At 34.0% G+C, this 15,187-nt stretch overlaps 1 protein-coding gene across 6 annotated transcripts in view; it reads right to left on the bottom strand.

The window, feature by feature from the left end:
* The window catches only part of IQCM (IQ motif containing M), a 437,801-nt gene that overhangs the window by 256,677 nt on the left and 165,937 nt on the right, over positions 1-15,187 (bottom strand). For all 6 annotated transcript variants that reach the window (XR_008549806.1, XR_008549805.1, XM_054689961.1 and 3 more), the window contains 2 exons: positions 10,405-10,549; positions 6,976-7,110 (listed from right to left, as the gene is read on the bottom strand). Coding sequence is in view for 4 of the 6 variants with exons in the window: in XM_054689961.1 (XP_054545936.1) it covers positions 6,976-7,110; positions 10,405-10,549 (280 nt within the window). In the remaining 2 variants the exon portion in view is untranslated. The remainder of the gene's footprint in view (positions 1-6,975; positions 7,111-10,404; positions 10,550-15,187) is intronic.

Genomic DNA, 15,187 nt, shown 5'->3' with positions numbered 1-15,187 from the left:
ATGTCCAGCCACAGAGATTCTGAGATCTTTAAATAACAATGTATTCCATAGCAGGTACTCAAAAGATGTTTATTAAATATATTTGCAATGACAAATTATATCAAAAAATGATTCTGGATTGCTTTAACCAAGGAAGGAGAAACTTAGCACATTCTAGTGCACTTCATATTTTATGACTTTATCTTGAAATTATTAATTAGAGAAAATGTCTATTTATCTCTTATATGACTAAATATCTAGAGAATATTTACTGAATTACCAGAAAAAAGGCATCCTTCTACACAAGAGCTATAGATATCACTGAAAATATATATGTAATACACACGGAGAGTTTATAGATTCATGGGACCTCAAAAGGAGAGCCATCAGAACAGATGAGAAAGACATCAAATACTTCTCAAGAGAGCCCATATTATATAACACAAATATCTCAAATCCTGCTAAAGAACTTCATGGCAATACACTTAATAGGACTCCTTTCATGTTGGAGAGAGGGAAATGATAGTAGAAGAAATATGTTCATCATATAGTCATTAGGATAAGTGCCAGGATTCCCTAACACTGGCCACATGCCTAAATTACCTTCATTGCTTCTTTCTAATAAACTTATTTTGTGGTAAGAATTCTACTCATTTACCTGCCTCCATCTGTGTCCTTCTCAAGGAATAAAGTAGACCTCTAGGTCATAGACTCTATTAGGCTGGATTATGACAAAGATAGGAAAATCTTAGCCAATGTAAATATGCCTAAAATGAAAACTATTATTTTTCTCAAAAAAAAAAAAAAAACAGTCATCATACAAAGCTAAATGGTATATTTCCATTAGTGTACACAGCACACAATAGGAAATATATGGGGAAGAGTTACAGCTCCAGCCTGAGGCTGAGTTCAAGTGGGGGCAACTACAGACCACTCAGAATATTAATTAGAGATTCTAGAAATGAGAAAGCCATAGAAGCACTTGGCAACTTCTATATACACACCAAATTAACTGGAGAACAACAGGAATAAGCAACAAAGTCCCAAAGTCCCAAAAGTGCCAGTGGAAGCAAATTATGAGGAAGACATAAAAGTAAGCACTGATTGTGTCTTTCACATGTAAGTTCATAGGCAGAGGGTAAGTTCAAACCTTAAGGGTTCACGGTATTTGAATGAACATCTGTCCAAGTATAGTTGACATCTAAGTCATATAGATACACATATAACCTTGTCAGTGGCCACTCTAACAAGTGAGTATTAAAACAATAAATGAGCACAGCAATGAATAGCCAAATACAATGGAGGATACTCAACAGATTACAAATATTAAGTCCACACAAGCTAATAAATAAACCCTTGGAATGGGGGAGATCAGAATCCATAGTTGTAATGATATAGTGTCTAAAATGTCTAGTATTCAATAACAACAACAAAATCCAAATGAGGAAGAGGTATAACCCATACTTGGGGAAGAAATAGTGAATAAAAACTGAAGGAATGCAGTAATATGCTAAATTTAGGAGACAAGGATCTCAAAGATGATATTATAAATATTGGGTTGTATTTTTTCTATGTTTTTCAAGCAAAAATGCATCACGACTTTTCTGACAACTCAACATGTCCAAATAGTTAAAATAAGTTAATTTAAAGAATTAAAGTAAAATATGGCAATAACTCAAAATGGGGTTCATCAAGAGAAACAGAAACTTCAAAATGTAAGTATATGTATTCTAAAGTTGAAAATAAAATAGCACGATAAAAATATGCAAAGTCTTAGCAACAGATTTGAGAAGGCAGAAGGGGAAATAGTGGATTTGAAGATAGATTAACAGATATTTTTGACTTTTAAGTACATAACAAAATGATTGATGAAAGAGAACATAGCTTCAGAGACCTCTAGGACAATATTATATGTACCAATAAAAGTCTAATGAGAGTCTTAGAAGGAAAGAATAGAAAACAGCGCAAAAAAAATCTGACTTGTTGCCAAATTTGATGAAAAACATTAATCCACAAATCCAAGAGGTTCAATGAACCCTAAGGTTTATGAACATGATGTGATTCACGATCCACACCCAGGCACATTACAGCTGAAGTGCTAAAGGGCAAAGACAAAGAAGTGATGGTGAAAGGAAAAGAAACAAAACAACCCAGGATGTAAGAGGGGAAATGAGATTAATGAGATTTCCCATCAGAAACAGTGATGGTCAGAAGGCAGTGTAAGAACATATTCAAAACCACTGAAAGATAAAACTGTCAAGAACTCTATACATAGTAAAACTATCCTTCAAAAAAGATGAAGGTGACAATGACATTTCCATATTTAAATAATGCACTGCTAAAAGGTCTGTTTCAAGGAAAAGACACAGGGTAGTAACACATATCCAGAGATATATTAACACAGGAAATCATAAATATATTCATATATAAAAAATATATTTTACACATTTTTGACTCCTCTAAAAACATATTGGTATATAAAATAAAATCATTATTATAAACTATTGCAAGGTTTATAAAATTTATATATGACAATAACAGCACAATGGAGAAAGTCCAGAGCTATACTGAAGTAAATTTGTTATATCTAACTTAAATTCTTTTAATATTGATCATAATACTGTAATAACTTAGAAAATATACCATAATACCTAGAGTAGCCACTAAAATACTTTTAAAATATAATTTTAAAAATTCAGTGTAGGGCCTCCCCTGGTGGCGCAGCGGTTGCACGCTGGGCTGCGAAGCTGCCCGCAGCCTCTGCAGCACTGGTTTGATCCCCTGCCACCAGCGAGGGTCCCACATGGCACAACAGACCTCTCCTGCTGGGCCCACTGCTCCCCTCAGCAGTGTATTTCGTCAGTCTGCCTTTCTGCTCCCTGCTCTGGCTCTGGTGAATTCTCTCACCCTCCCGTGCTTCTGACTGTATCCAGTGCTTGTATAAATAAATAAATAAATCTTTAAAAAAAAAATCAGTGTAAATATTTATACAAAATATAAAAGAAGGCACTGTAAGAGGAAAGAGAAATCATAAGAAATCATGAGTTATACAGAAAACATTGCAAAGTGGGAGAGAGAAACCCAACCACACTAATTATTGCATCAAATGTAAATGGAGTAACAACTCCAATAAAATAAAAGAGCTAGTCAGACCATAAGAAAGGTAAGGTCAAATTATGCTATCTGTAAGAGAAACACTTTATTCTATAACATTTAAAATCAATTAAAAAAACATAGGCCACAGACATAAATCAAGAGGTTGAACATAAAACTTCGAGGAAAGAACATAGAAAACTTGGTTATCCTGTGATAGGCAAAAATTCCTTAGCTATGACACTAAATATCTACTCCAGAACAGAAAAATATAGGTGAGCTACACTTTATAAAAATTAAAAACATTTGCTCTTCAGACATACCCCTAAGAAAATAAAAAGTTGACAGCAGAAAGTACAGAGTTGTCTGCCTTATGGGGGACAAAGCTGTGCCCCAAGGAGTTAGAAGCCGAGACTGCAGTTATAGTTTGCCATTAACTAGTTGGGAAGCTGAAATAATTCATATCCTATCTCAGGCCCTGGTTTCTTCAGATGCATAGGCTATGACAGCTTAAATAACAGACAAGAACCTTCTATGATTTTGAGGTGAAGATTTGTGTCTATGGCTTCATAGTGAATATAGACTTTGCTGTGGAGTTTCTATTCATTTTAATTGTAGAAATAAACTAAAAGTTCTATTTATGTGTTGGAATGATATGGAAAAATATCAAAGTTTAAACTTCTAAAAATTAGGTACATGTGAGAATAGAAAATAATATATAGCCACAATGTATGATTTCCATTGTTTTCACATATGCTATTTTTATTGCTACTAGTTTCATCACTGAGGTTTAAATAAATATCCAGTAAAGGTTCTCACATTTACATAGTCTTCAATTTTTAAGATCAGCCTATATAGGCAGCCTGAAGTTAACTCATTCTCCCAAAGAAGAATTTTCAGACAAATATCAGGCCCTCAATTAAAAACAAAAAAATTACCATTTGATAAAGAATGAAAAAAAAAAAACCCTCTCAAAATATTAGAACACATATAGACACTTTTAGGAATTTGGCCTATTTGGTATCATACACTGAAGAAGTTAATTAAATTAACTACATATGCATTAGGTGAAATATTCTGCTGGATGAAAACTTCTGTAGATTGCACATCTGGAGTTATTACCCACAATCAAAGAAGTGAGTATGATGAAGATGACTGACAACCTAAAATGCATAAAATCATATTTTCCTGGAAGTGGTATACCAGAAGCAAGTAGAAAACCATTAACTTCATTTTTCATATTTTTCTATTTTTTTACATTGTCTTAGAATATTTCCATTTTAAATGAAAGTTTTCTATGAGCCAAAAAATATTTTAAATGGATGTAACAACATAACTGATCATATATTTAAAATTATATAAGACTCATTTCTTTCTTTAAAGGAAAGATTCCTAATTTTAGGTATTATAATAAAGATAATATGCTTTTAAACTAGATTTTCTTTTCAAATTCTAGTTTTAAAAAGAATTTTAACAGATTTAATCATTTAGGGAAAATCTATGTCACAATGTATTAAGCTGTGAAGATTAATGAAAGACTGCTTACTTTTAAGGATGTTTTAATCACCTATCTATGTTTTCATAATATTGACTTTTAAAGTGTCTCCACATATTAAAATGTAAAGAGCACTACCCTTCACTTGAAGAGACCAGGGATAAAGTTCCAGCTCTACTAATCAGCTCTTTCTAAGACTCAGTTCTCTCATCTGCAAAATGAACATATCTTCTTCTCTGGCACATGGCTAATTGTGATAATCAAAAGAGATAATACAGTGGAAAGCAAGAGATCACATTCAGTATAAAATATCTATAAAAATGAATCACTATAAAATTAAGTTCAACATTTAAACAATTTTAAAATAAAAAAATAATTTTGGCAATCTTATAATTATCCAGCATACTTAACAATTATTTAAAAATAATAGCAAACATTTACTGAGCACTTAAAATGGGTCACATATTTTACATGAGCTATTTCAGGCAAACCTCCTAACAGTCCAGTGACTTAGGTGGTATTTTCTTCCTCTTACGTTTGAGAAAATAAGATAGCAGAGACAAATAACTTGACCCAAGTCAAATAGCTAGTGTGTGGTGGAGTCAGGAATTAAACCCATGCAAGCTAATTCTAGAGTCATGCTCTAAATCAAAACTTTTGTCATATATATTCCAAAATAATCAGAAGAGGAAAATATCTCTATGAAACAGTTAACTTGAAAAAAAAAACTTATATTTTAAAAAAGTAACACTAATCAGTATAAATTTCTGAAGTACCTGATTGATTCCATTTTGCCACATTTACATTTATCTTGGCATTTATTATAAAGAAAAACAAATAATTTAAAAGTACAACAGTAAATACATTACGGAACATCCATATGAAAAATTATTACTCAGTCATAATATTGCCAATGATGTTTATTACCTAGAAACTTAATATCATTAAGCAAAAAAGCACACTGTCAAGCACCCAGAAAATATTCTCAAATTTCAAAACAGTAATGTCATATTCACAGAAGAACTAGAAAATAAACATCAAATATTAATTACAATTTCTTAGCCATCATATATATTTATATGTACCCCAAAATTCTATAATAAATATACGTTTTTGTCATCAGGACAAACGTTAAACACCCAAACTAGTCATGACCACTGAGGTACAAAGTCATTTGGATGCCCCTGCCAGTCTGTGAATAAACACATATTCAGAGTCTACAAAACTTCATTAGATACAAGGAATACAGCAGTGTCAAAACAAAGTCCACAGGTAAAGAATTAGGTAAATTCACATTAAGAGCTAATGAAGGGGCCTCCCCGGTGGCGCAGCGGTTGAGCGCTGGGTTGCGAAGCTGCCCGTGGCCTCTGCAGCGCCGGTTCGATCCCCGGCTGCTCCCCGGCCACCAGAGGAGGGTCCCACATGGCGCGCAGACCTCTCCTGCCGCCCGCTGCTCCCCTCAGCAGTGTACTTCGGTCCTTCTGCCTGCTCTGCTTCCCGCTCTGCTCTGGTGAATTCTCCTACCCTCCCGCGCTTCTGACTGTACCCAGTGCTTGTATGTATGTATGTATAAATCAATAAAAATCAATCAATCAATCAATCAATAAATCTTTAAAAAAAAAAAAAAAGAGCTAATGAAGGAAAAGAACTCCAAACCTATAATGAAGCTTCAACCTTGTCACTCTGGTATGTAAATCCTTTTCTTCTACTAAAAAGCGATCCTGAAATGCTTGCTGGTTTGTTTACCTACTTCTAAATTACATTGTGGATACATGACCCATTCTTGTAAAGCACAGAGCAAGTCATAGCATCAGTGTAGACATAAAAACACTGAGGAGGATCTTAAAAATCATGGAAAATGCTCTGAGATTTCCCACATACTGGTGACAATTTCCACTCCATGTCTTCAAAGGAAGAAGGAATGTTTCATTTAAATTATTAAGTATTCTTTGCAATACTACCTTTTCATTTACTTACTCTTCAGAAATTATATTCTAAATGTAAAATTCTACCGTATTAAATAGTTAGCAATGGTTAAACATTTAAACTTGATTATATCCTTCAGTGCCAAATCCAACTATGCAGGAGAAAGTCTTTTCGCATCATTATTTAAAATATGATAGTTTAAAATATACTGTTACAAATAACATATCAAAACCATCAAGAGCTTTTGAAAAGGTAAAATTACCTCCTCCATCCCCCCGAATTGATTATCATATGAATTTATTTTAATCTGTCCTGTAAATCTCTTCTTTAATATGTATTACAAAAAGATACTTTAAAATTTTGAGGAAAAATATGTCTATACAAGTTAAATAAAAGCAAAATAAGGAAGGAAAGGAGAAGGGAGGAAAATGAGGAGGAAGGAAAGAAAACAAAGGGAAAAGAAGAAATGAAAAACTCCTCACCACTGTGGACCAGATGGAAAATATCGTCGATTTGCTCCTGAGTTGGGAAATGACCACAGTCATTGAAGTACTTGAGAAGTTCGTTTCTTTCTATTCCTTGCCATTCTTCTCTCTTAGCGAACATCACTTCATAGTCTGCAAAGACAAAAGAAAGTTAAAGGAAAATATTTCCTTTATCAAAAATATCAAGTACAAACCACCCAAAAGTTTAATCTGAATGTGAAGAAATTTGAACTCCAGTTTTATTTTTATGACGACTGAGAGCTTCCATGATTACAGAAGAGGTGCAACAACTTCCTATGGAAGGGCAGAAGTTTGTGGGTGCTCAGCCGCCACCCCCCACGCCCCCCCACACGCACACATTCAAATAATCAAAGGGAACATTTGTAACTGCTAGTCTGGCTCACATGAAAGTAAACCCACTTTCCTGAGACAACTTTAAGGTTAGGAATATTAAGATTTTGATTTCTCCTGACCCATTTCAACATTCGTTTTTCATTAGTTCCCCTCATTTTCCCCATCTTTATTATTTCTATCTACATTCTAATTACTTGAATGGTGATTCTACTTTCAGCTATTTATTCTAGTTCTGATTTTTCCCCTGACTGGGGCTATATCTACTCTTCACCCACTGACTTCACAGTTTAAGGTACTTGCCACTCCTGACTCAAGGATACCACAGAACACCATTCAGTCAGACTTCACTTCACCATCTCTCACAACTGACATTCAACAGGGATTAGGTAATAACCAAGAGAATTGACACATACACTTTGTAAGTATCATTTTCTATAAACTACGTTTTCTTTTCAAAAAGGTGATGCTGAGTCTCCACTCTGGAGATGGACTAGCGCCATGAAGCTAATTGTTAACCAGCATTTACAGGATGATCTACATTTACAGGGTCTGTTTCAGTACAGATTTAGCTCTGAAATATAGTTTCTCCATGACAAAGGGCACCAATGTCACCTTTAAGAGAGGTTAATGTATCATCCTGACACTTCACTATATGGATCCAACTTTCTCTTCATTCATTTAGCTGAGGAAGATGGCATGAGACATCAGCAAATTTAAGAAACATTTAGTGATAGCCTAAATATAATTAGCTATCCAAATCTAAAGCATAGCAGTAATGTAAATATAAATTTAGTATAGCTAGACCTTTTCTCTTTCAAACCAACCAAAGCAGTTACTGTTGGTGCTCCATCCAGCTTTCCTTGTCTCTGTATTTCTGTGCATGCTGACTTGACTTCGACTTGCCAGCATATTCATTGATTTGCCTTAGGGCTCCCTCTGGCTGCAGCAGTCCACTCTGCCCACCTGTGCAGTAAGCCAGACATGCCAGAGAACTAAGGTCCCCATTGGCGTGGCACTGGACTACTAACAGGGGGGAGTTGGTAGATAAAGACTCAGCACTGGAGGCAACTTGGCTACATTATTCCCTGGAGAATTAAGCTCCACTTGTCCATATGGTAATCTGCTTGTTAATGCACTCTTTTTTTTTTTTTACCTCCTCCCTATTTCTGTCTCACTTATCCATTTCTAACAGTATTTTGTGGGATCAACTCCCAAATAAGTTAGCCATTGTGGAATTTTTGTCTCAAGAATTGATTCTTGTCTCAAGGGCTGATTCTGGAGGAGCCCAAAGTAATACCAAAGAATGTCACTTTTTATTTTTATGTTTAAGAAATAAATTTCTCCTTGAGATAAATATATATACCTTTATTAATTTTTCCTTGAATTAACCAGTTTCACATGTTTTCCTCTAGATCAGAATGAAGCACAGAACATTGTGACCTTGCGACTCTATTAATAGATAGCAATGTCCTTAAAACTATGTATTGCGCCCTAATAGCAAACATTAAGTAACATACTAGGAGAATTAATATTCTCAACAAGTAGGGTCAGAAATAATATAAAACTTAAACCATAAAAATTAACAAAATTTCCCGTCAAATGAAAAGATGCCTAAAAAGATACCTAGATAGCTCCTAATTATCACCCAACTAGTAATACACATACAGGAAAGCTGGAAATGTTCCACAGACCCATGGTTGTGTCTCAGACACTTTGTTTGCCTGTCTCTGGACTGTGAAATTTACAAGTGTTTCTCAGCTTTTTAATCCCTCTATTAGGGGGCACAGAATGTCCAGAGTGGACAGGAGGTGGGTATTTTCCATCCTCAGGTCAGTCAGACTCTGCTAATATTCCAACAGGTTCAACTTGGTTAACTAGTTTCCCTCCCTCATGGCAAACTTTGTTAAGAACAGAGATTTAGGGCTTATTTCAAAATGGTTCCTTCTCTTTAGTGTTTACTATGGGATTACGATTGAGTTTCTTGAGGCAAATTTCACAAAAGGATTACCCTGCCCCATGCCTGGATCCTTCTGGAGAGTTGTCCACACTGAACCCCCAGGATACATCAATTATGATGCATTTTTTTCCTTCCCAGAACTGATTCCTACATCAGTTTCTTCTTTCAAGTGTCTGCTCTGGCCAGCCATGACTCCCTGTATTTGTGTGCTGTTTGTCTTCTGTCATCCTCTTTCATATAGATCCAAGAAGAGTCGTTACCTTTCCAGTCTTTTTAAAAACATTTGTATCAGTTGTTAAAACAGACAGCTGATTTCCAAGCACCTTACATGCAGAACCAAAAACCAAAATCCTCATTTATTTTTTTAATCAAAAAATTGGCTGTAATGTCCATTCTATTTCTGAGCAAAATTGAACTCATTAAATATAATAGAATCAGGTTCTCTGAAAGTTAATATATAAATTGGGGAACTTGTTCTTTGGCTAGAATTTCACCACCAATAAGCAACATAATGAATATTTGTTGTTTAGTATGCTCAATGTCCATTAACTGATCTCCTGTTAATTTATAGTTTTTCTTTAGGGAGGTACCATTTCCCCAGTGGACACAGTCTCTGTGTAACACGTAAGCAAAGGTCCCTGCCCTCCCATAGCAAAGTACTGAAACATGACTCAAGCTAAACCAGTATGTGCCCTCTCCATGGAATCGCAATTCAGTGTTTAGGAACAATGACTTCAAGTTATAGCAGCTTATCTATCCCCTTGTGGCAAATAAAGTTGTCCCTTATATTTTGCTCCCTTGGTCTCTGAAGCAGCTTGGGTTCATGTTCTTTCTGAAACATGATTTTTTTTTTAGTTATCATTCTTATATATTTTTCCTTCAAATTACCTTTTGATTTTGGTAAGCTAGAGTAACTTTTCTATTGGTTATATACACAGGATGCTAATAAATTATTTCAAATACACATCACCTTAAAATGCAAATATGTTACAGCAATATAAAATATGGTCTAACTTTGAAGCTTATGTGTCATTATCCATAAATTATATGTAAAATACAAATGGCTAAATGAATTCCTAACTTAAAATCAAATTGGAAATGACTGTATCACTTACATTTTTTTCTATCCATCCATTCTTCGAGCTCTGGTAAGCATATAATTTGTCTTGTTCTCCAAAGACCAAGTCGATGTTTAACACGATGAATTAGTTTGCAATACATTTTTATAACTGCTTTCAAATTTGGTCCATGATACAAAGCCTATTAAATAACAATGTAGACAGTAAAGCTTACATACTTCTATTATTTATATTTCATCTGATTTTATTGCTTTTATTTCATCTATCTCACCCAATTTCATAGCTTACAGTTATATTTATTAACATTTATTGTGCTAACTTGGTTAAATACATGCATTATAGGGTGAGACAATCTCCCTAAAGTTCAAAGAGTTTCACTGTGGGTTGTTATGTCATCAAATGTTCGTATTTCCCACGGAATACGGTTTTCAATGGAACTTTCATACACACCTGCTAGACTTCTATGATATGCGGCCCACCCAGAAAAAAATTAAAGCTTTATGAAGGCATTATTCTGTAATGGCTTATTCTTGCCTAATCTTGTTTAATCCATATATTTTCTTTCTTTTGAAAGTTGTATGCTCATGTCTTTTACCTATTTTTCACTGACAGTTCGGACACTTTACTCCTTGATTTGTAAAAAATTGAGTATTAAAGAAATGAACTCATTTCAGCAAATAGGCAAATTTTGTCATATCAGTTTACTTTTTAACTGTGACAATATTTTCTACATGTGATGGCAATATACTTTTAAAAATTACAGTATAAAAATTCATCTATTTCATGTTTCTTTCTTTTCTAGATAGCCAGTTCAAGTTTATCAATTCAACTATTTTTACATTTAACATTACCTAGCTTATAAATTTCTCTACTATTTTTATTAATTCCTTTTTAAAGTTTATTTTCCTGTTTTTGATTTCTTGAATTAAAAAAAATCATGATCTCTTTTTTGAAAGGACTGTATTTGTTATGAATTTTCCTTTGAGTTCGCTTTCCTTTAACATGCTTTGCGTACCATTTTTACAAGTGAAAAAACTGAAGTGTAAAATCTTATCAATTTATCTAATTTTTAATAAATTTATTCATTTTTTAATCTTTCACATAGCTATATAATTCGGGGAGGACAACTTTACACCTCAATGAGTGCATAGACTTCAAATCACTCTCCATCAAAGCTCCAATACACTATCACATTACACTATCACATTACCCACACACCCAACCTACCTCCCCCTTCTCATAGTTTAAGAGTTACTTTTATTATGTTTGCTAGTTTGCTATGTTTGGTTACTTATATTCCACACATGAGTGAAACCATCTGGTTACTGCCTTTCAGTTTATGACTCATTTCATTTAGTACAATCACCTCAAATCCATCCATTTTGTGTACTAAAAGACACTAAGCCGAGTAGTATTCTGTTAAGTATATATACCAAAATTTACCCAGTCATTTTCAATGTGTATTTTAGTTTGAGTCTGTGTCTTGGTTATTGCAAATAATGCTACTATGCACATAGGAGTGCAAGGTTTTTGAATAAATATTTTCATACTCTATGAGTAAATAACTAAGAGTGGTATTACTGGATCATGTGGTATTCCCGTTTTTAGTTTCTCTAAGGAATATCCACACTATTTTCCATATAGGCTGTAAAAATTTACTTTCCTGCCACCAGAGGGTAAGTATTCCTTTTTCCAAATAGTCTTGCCAACATTTGTTGTGCAGATGATATAATATTCATGGAAAAATTAAACGACTACCAAAAAATGCTTGAAAATAATCAATGAATACAGTAAAGTGGCAGAATATAAATGACTACCTAAAAACTTCTTGCATCCTCATATGAAAACAAAAAATTAAAGCAAAGAGAAGTAAAGGAAATAATTCCAGTTTCAATCCCACCAAAAAGAATGAAATACCTGGGAAGAAACATAACAAAGAAGGTGAAGGACATATACACACTAAAAACTGACACTATCAAAAAAAAAAGACAAAGAAATAGAAATATTTCTTGTGTTCATGGATCAGAAAAATAAAGATAGTTAAAATAGTCACATTCCTAAGGCAATTTAAAGATTCAACTCAATACCTATGAAAATTCCATGACATTTTTCCACGAAATAGAAGAAACAATAATAAAATTTGCATGGAACCATAAAAGATCCTGAATAGATAAAGTAATCATGGGAAAAACAAGCAAAATGGAGGTAACATGTTCCCTCACCTCAAACTATACTACTGTTGCTATACTACAAAGCAACAGTAATCAAAACAGTATGCAACTGGAACAAAGACAGAATCATAGACCAGTGAAATAGAGCCCAGAAATAAGCCCACACAAACATGGATGGTTAATATATAAGAGAGGAGCCATGGCCACACAATGGAGAAAGGAAAGCTTCTTCAACAAATGGTGCTGGGAAACTTTGACAGCCATAGGCAACAAAATGAAATTAGATCATTATTTAACTCCATACACAAAAATCTTTTAATAAGCATTCAAAGTAAGTTGCAGAACTGGTTTCAAAGGCAAAACAGAGAGACACAACAGAGTCCACATTTTAAATTATAAGTCACACTCCTCTTAATTTATGTGAATTTATGATACCTACTTTGTAAATTTTTTGTCCTTATTTCCTGATTTATTGGTAAGTTTCAAATGCTGATGTATTTCATTTTATTACACTTATGATTATTCTTGCTCCTGCTATTTATTTTCTGTTTCCTATGATTCTGTAAAGGTTATTTTATTATTTTATTTTTTTCATCATTGTTGTTGTGGTACTTCTCTGAAGTTTTAAAATACTATACTTAAGCCTATATTTCTTAATGTAGCAATATCAATAATATTTCTGTTTCCCTGAATGAAAAAATGAAATCAGCATTATTCACAATTTCCTTTTCTATATCCCTTTATCTGATGGCAGATTCTGAATTTTGCTAATGTTTTCAACATTTAACAACATTTTCTAATTTGCCATTTTAATCTTCTGTTCAGTGGGCACTTTTCATGTAAAAAAGAAATAATGAACACACACTTGGAGCAATTCCCACTGTATGATCTTAGTGTGAGGCAAAGCTCACCTCCTACAATGTTAAGCCAAAAATCAGATACTCGTGACCCAGGCTCCTCTGTTGCTAGGATGCAAACACATGACAAAGCTTCATTCATTACCTACACCAGCCCTAGGTTTTGAATTGAAGCTAATAATGCTTTTAAAAGTGAAACAGTGGGAAATCTATTTGTGTGCTAGAGTAACCGTGGCAGCAATATTCATTTTTCAAGGGCAGCATTTGTGAAGGCAAGAATACCCAAGATTTCAGAAACTGCATCAGGTTCCTTCTGCGCAGGATCTGACTACAGTCCTAGAAGCTAAGTAGCTTTGATCATTCCTTCATGTTTTTGAGCTTGGTTCTCCAGACCTCTACCCAATATTCTACTCAGTATCTTTCTGGATAAATCTGTCAGTAGTTTGCTTGTTTGTTTGTTTGTTTATCATTAAGAATCAAACAGTGTTTTGATTGTACCTTTAAAGCATGATTCAAAAGGTCCCTGTTTGAAGAGTGTTAATTAGATGGACAATATTTGCTTCAAGGGACATTGGGCAGTTACCAATATGAATCTGAGTATCTTTCACTCTGAATTTAATAAATCTTCTTTTGAGGACACAGCCTGTCTCATGAGGGAAGTCTTTTCAGATCTGAGACATCTGAAAGGTGTCTAGCAGTTTTTCATAGTTAAGAAGTTGGAAGAGAGAAAATGACAATGGTGTATCTTGTGTAATTGTTATTACAGTGTGCTTTTCTCTGCCAGTGTTTTGCATGCAAATATGCCTCAGCTATGGCTCTATATACACCTCAGCATGTAAATCTTTCACATTAATATCTATGCATTTTTCAAGATAAGAAGTTATCAGAAAAAATGTACAAATGGTTATTTTAACAGCAATATTAGAATATAAACATCTCATTGCAAAATATTATTTATAATGTTCTAATTCATGTTGTATAAAAGAGCAAACATCACACTTATTATATACACCAACATTTTTTTTAAAATTAACTCTTAAGATTTATAGCCATTATGTAAAATTTCAAATGTTTTTCTATAGTTCACTTGACCTTTTAACTTTAAAAATATTGTTACAGATTTGAAAATAGATATGTTGATTATATTAAGTGATTGAATTCTCACCTTGTCTTAAACACTTACATACAACATATTGAGGAATATTCATTCAAAACTCTTATCCAAACAAAAAGTAAATTTTAATGACTAAATCTATATACAATGAAATAAAAATTGAATATCCTTAACAGTTATCTTAAGTACATACACACAAAAACACTCCTACAAATATGCAAGACAAAAACACTATTAGGTGTGATCACTGATTCACCCATTAAAGAATTTTTTTTAAGATTTATTTATTAATTTATACAAGCACTGGGTACAGTCAGAAGCGCGGGAGGGTGAGAGAATTTACCAGAGACAGAGCGGGGAACAGAATAGGCAGACTGAGGAAGTACACTGCTGAGGGGAGCAGCGGGCAGCAGGAGAGGTCTGCACGCCATGTGGGACCCTCCTCTGGTGGCCGGGGAGCAGCCGGGGATCGCACCGGCGCTTTGCAACCCAGCGCTCAACCGCTGCGCCACCAGGGGAGGACCCCACCCATTAAAGAATTAATGAAGCACTGGAACCACACACATAGCTAAAGGATTTCTTTTCTGGGTTTGGTTCTTCTCTTTTTCAGGGCTTTTCTTCGTGTCTCCTACTTCTCTGTTCAATTTAGAATGATTATTTTTATTATGACCTGAAGC

The sequence above is a fragment of the Talpa occidentalis genome, unplaced genomic scaffold, assembly GCF_014898055.3.
Source record: "Talpa occidentalis isolate TD23 unplaced genomic scaffold, MPIMG_talOcc4v2.1 talOcc4.8, whole genome shotgun sequence".
NCBI lineage: Eukaryota > Metazoa > Chordata > Mammalia > Eulipotyphla > Talpidae > Talpa > Talpa occidentalis.
The sequence above is the reverse complement of the archived record's forward strand: the minus strand, read 5'-3'. Positions and strand labels throughout refer to the sequence as shown.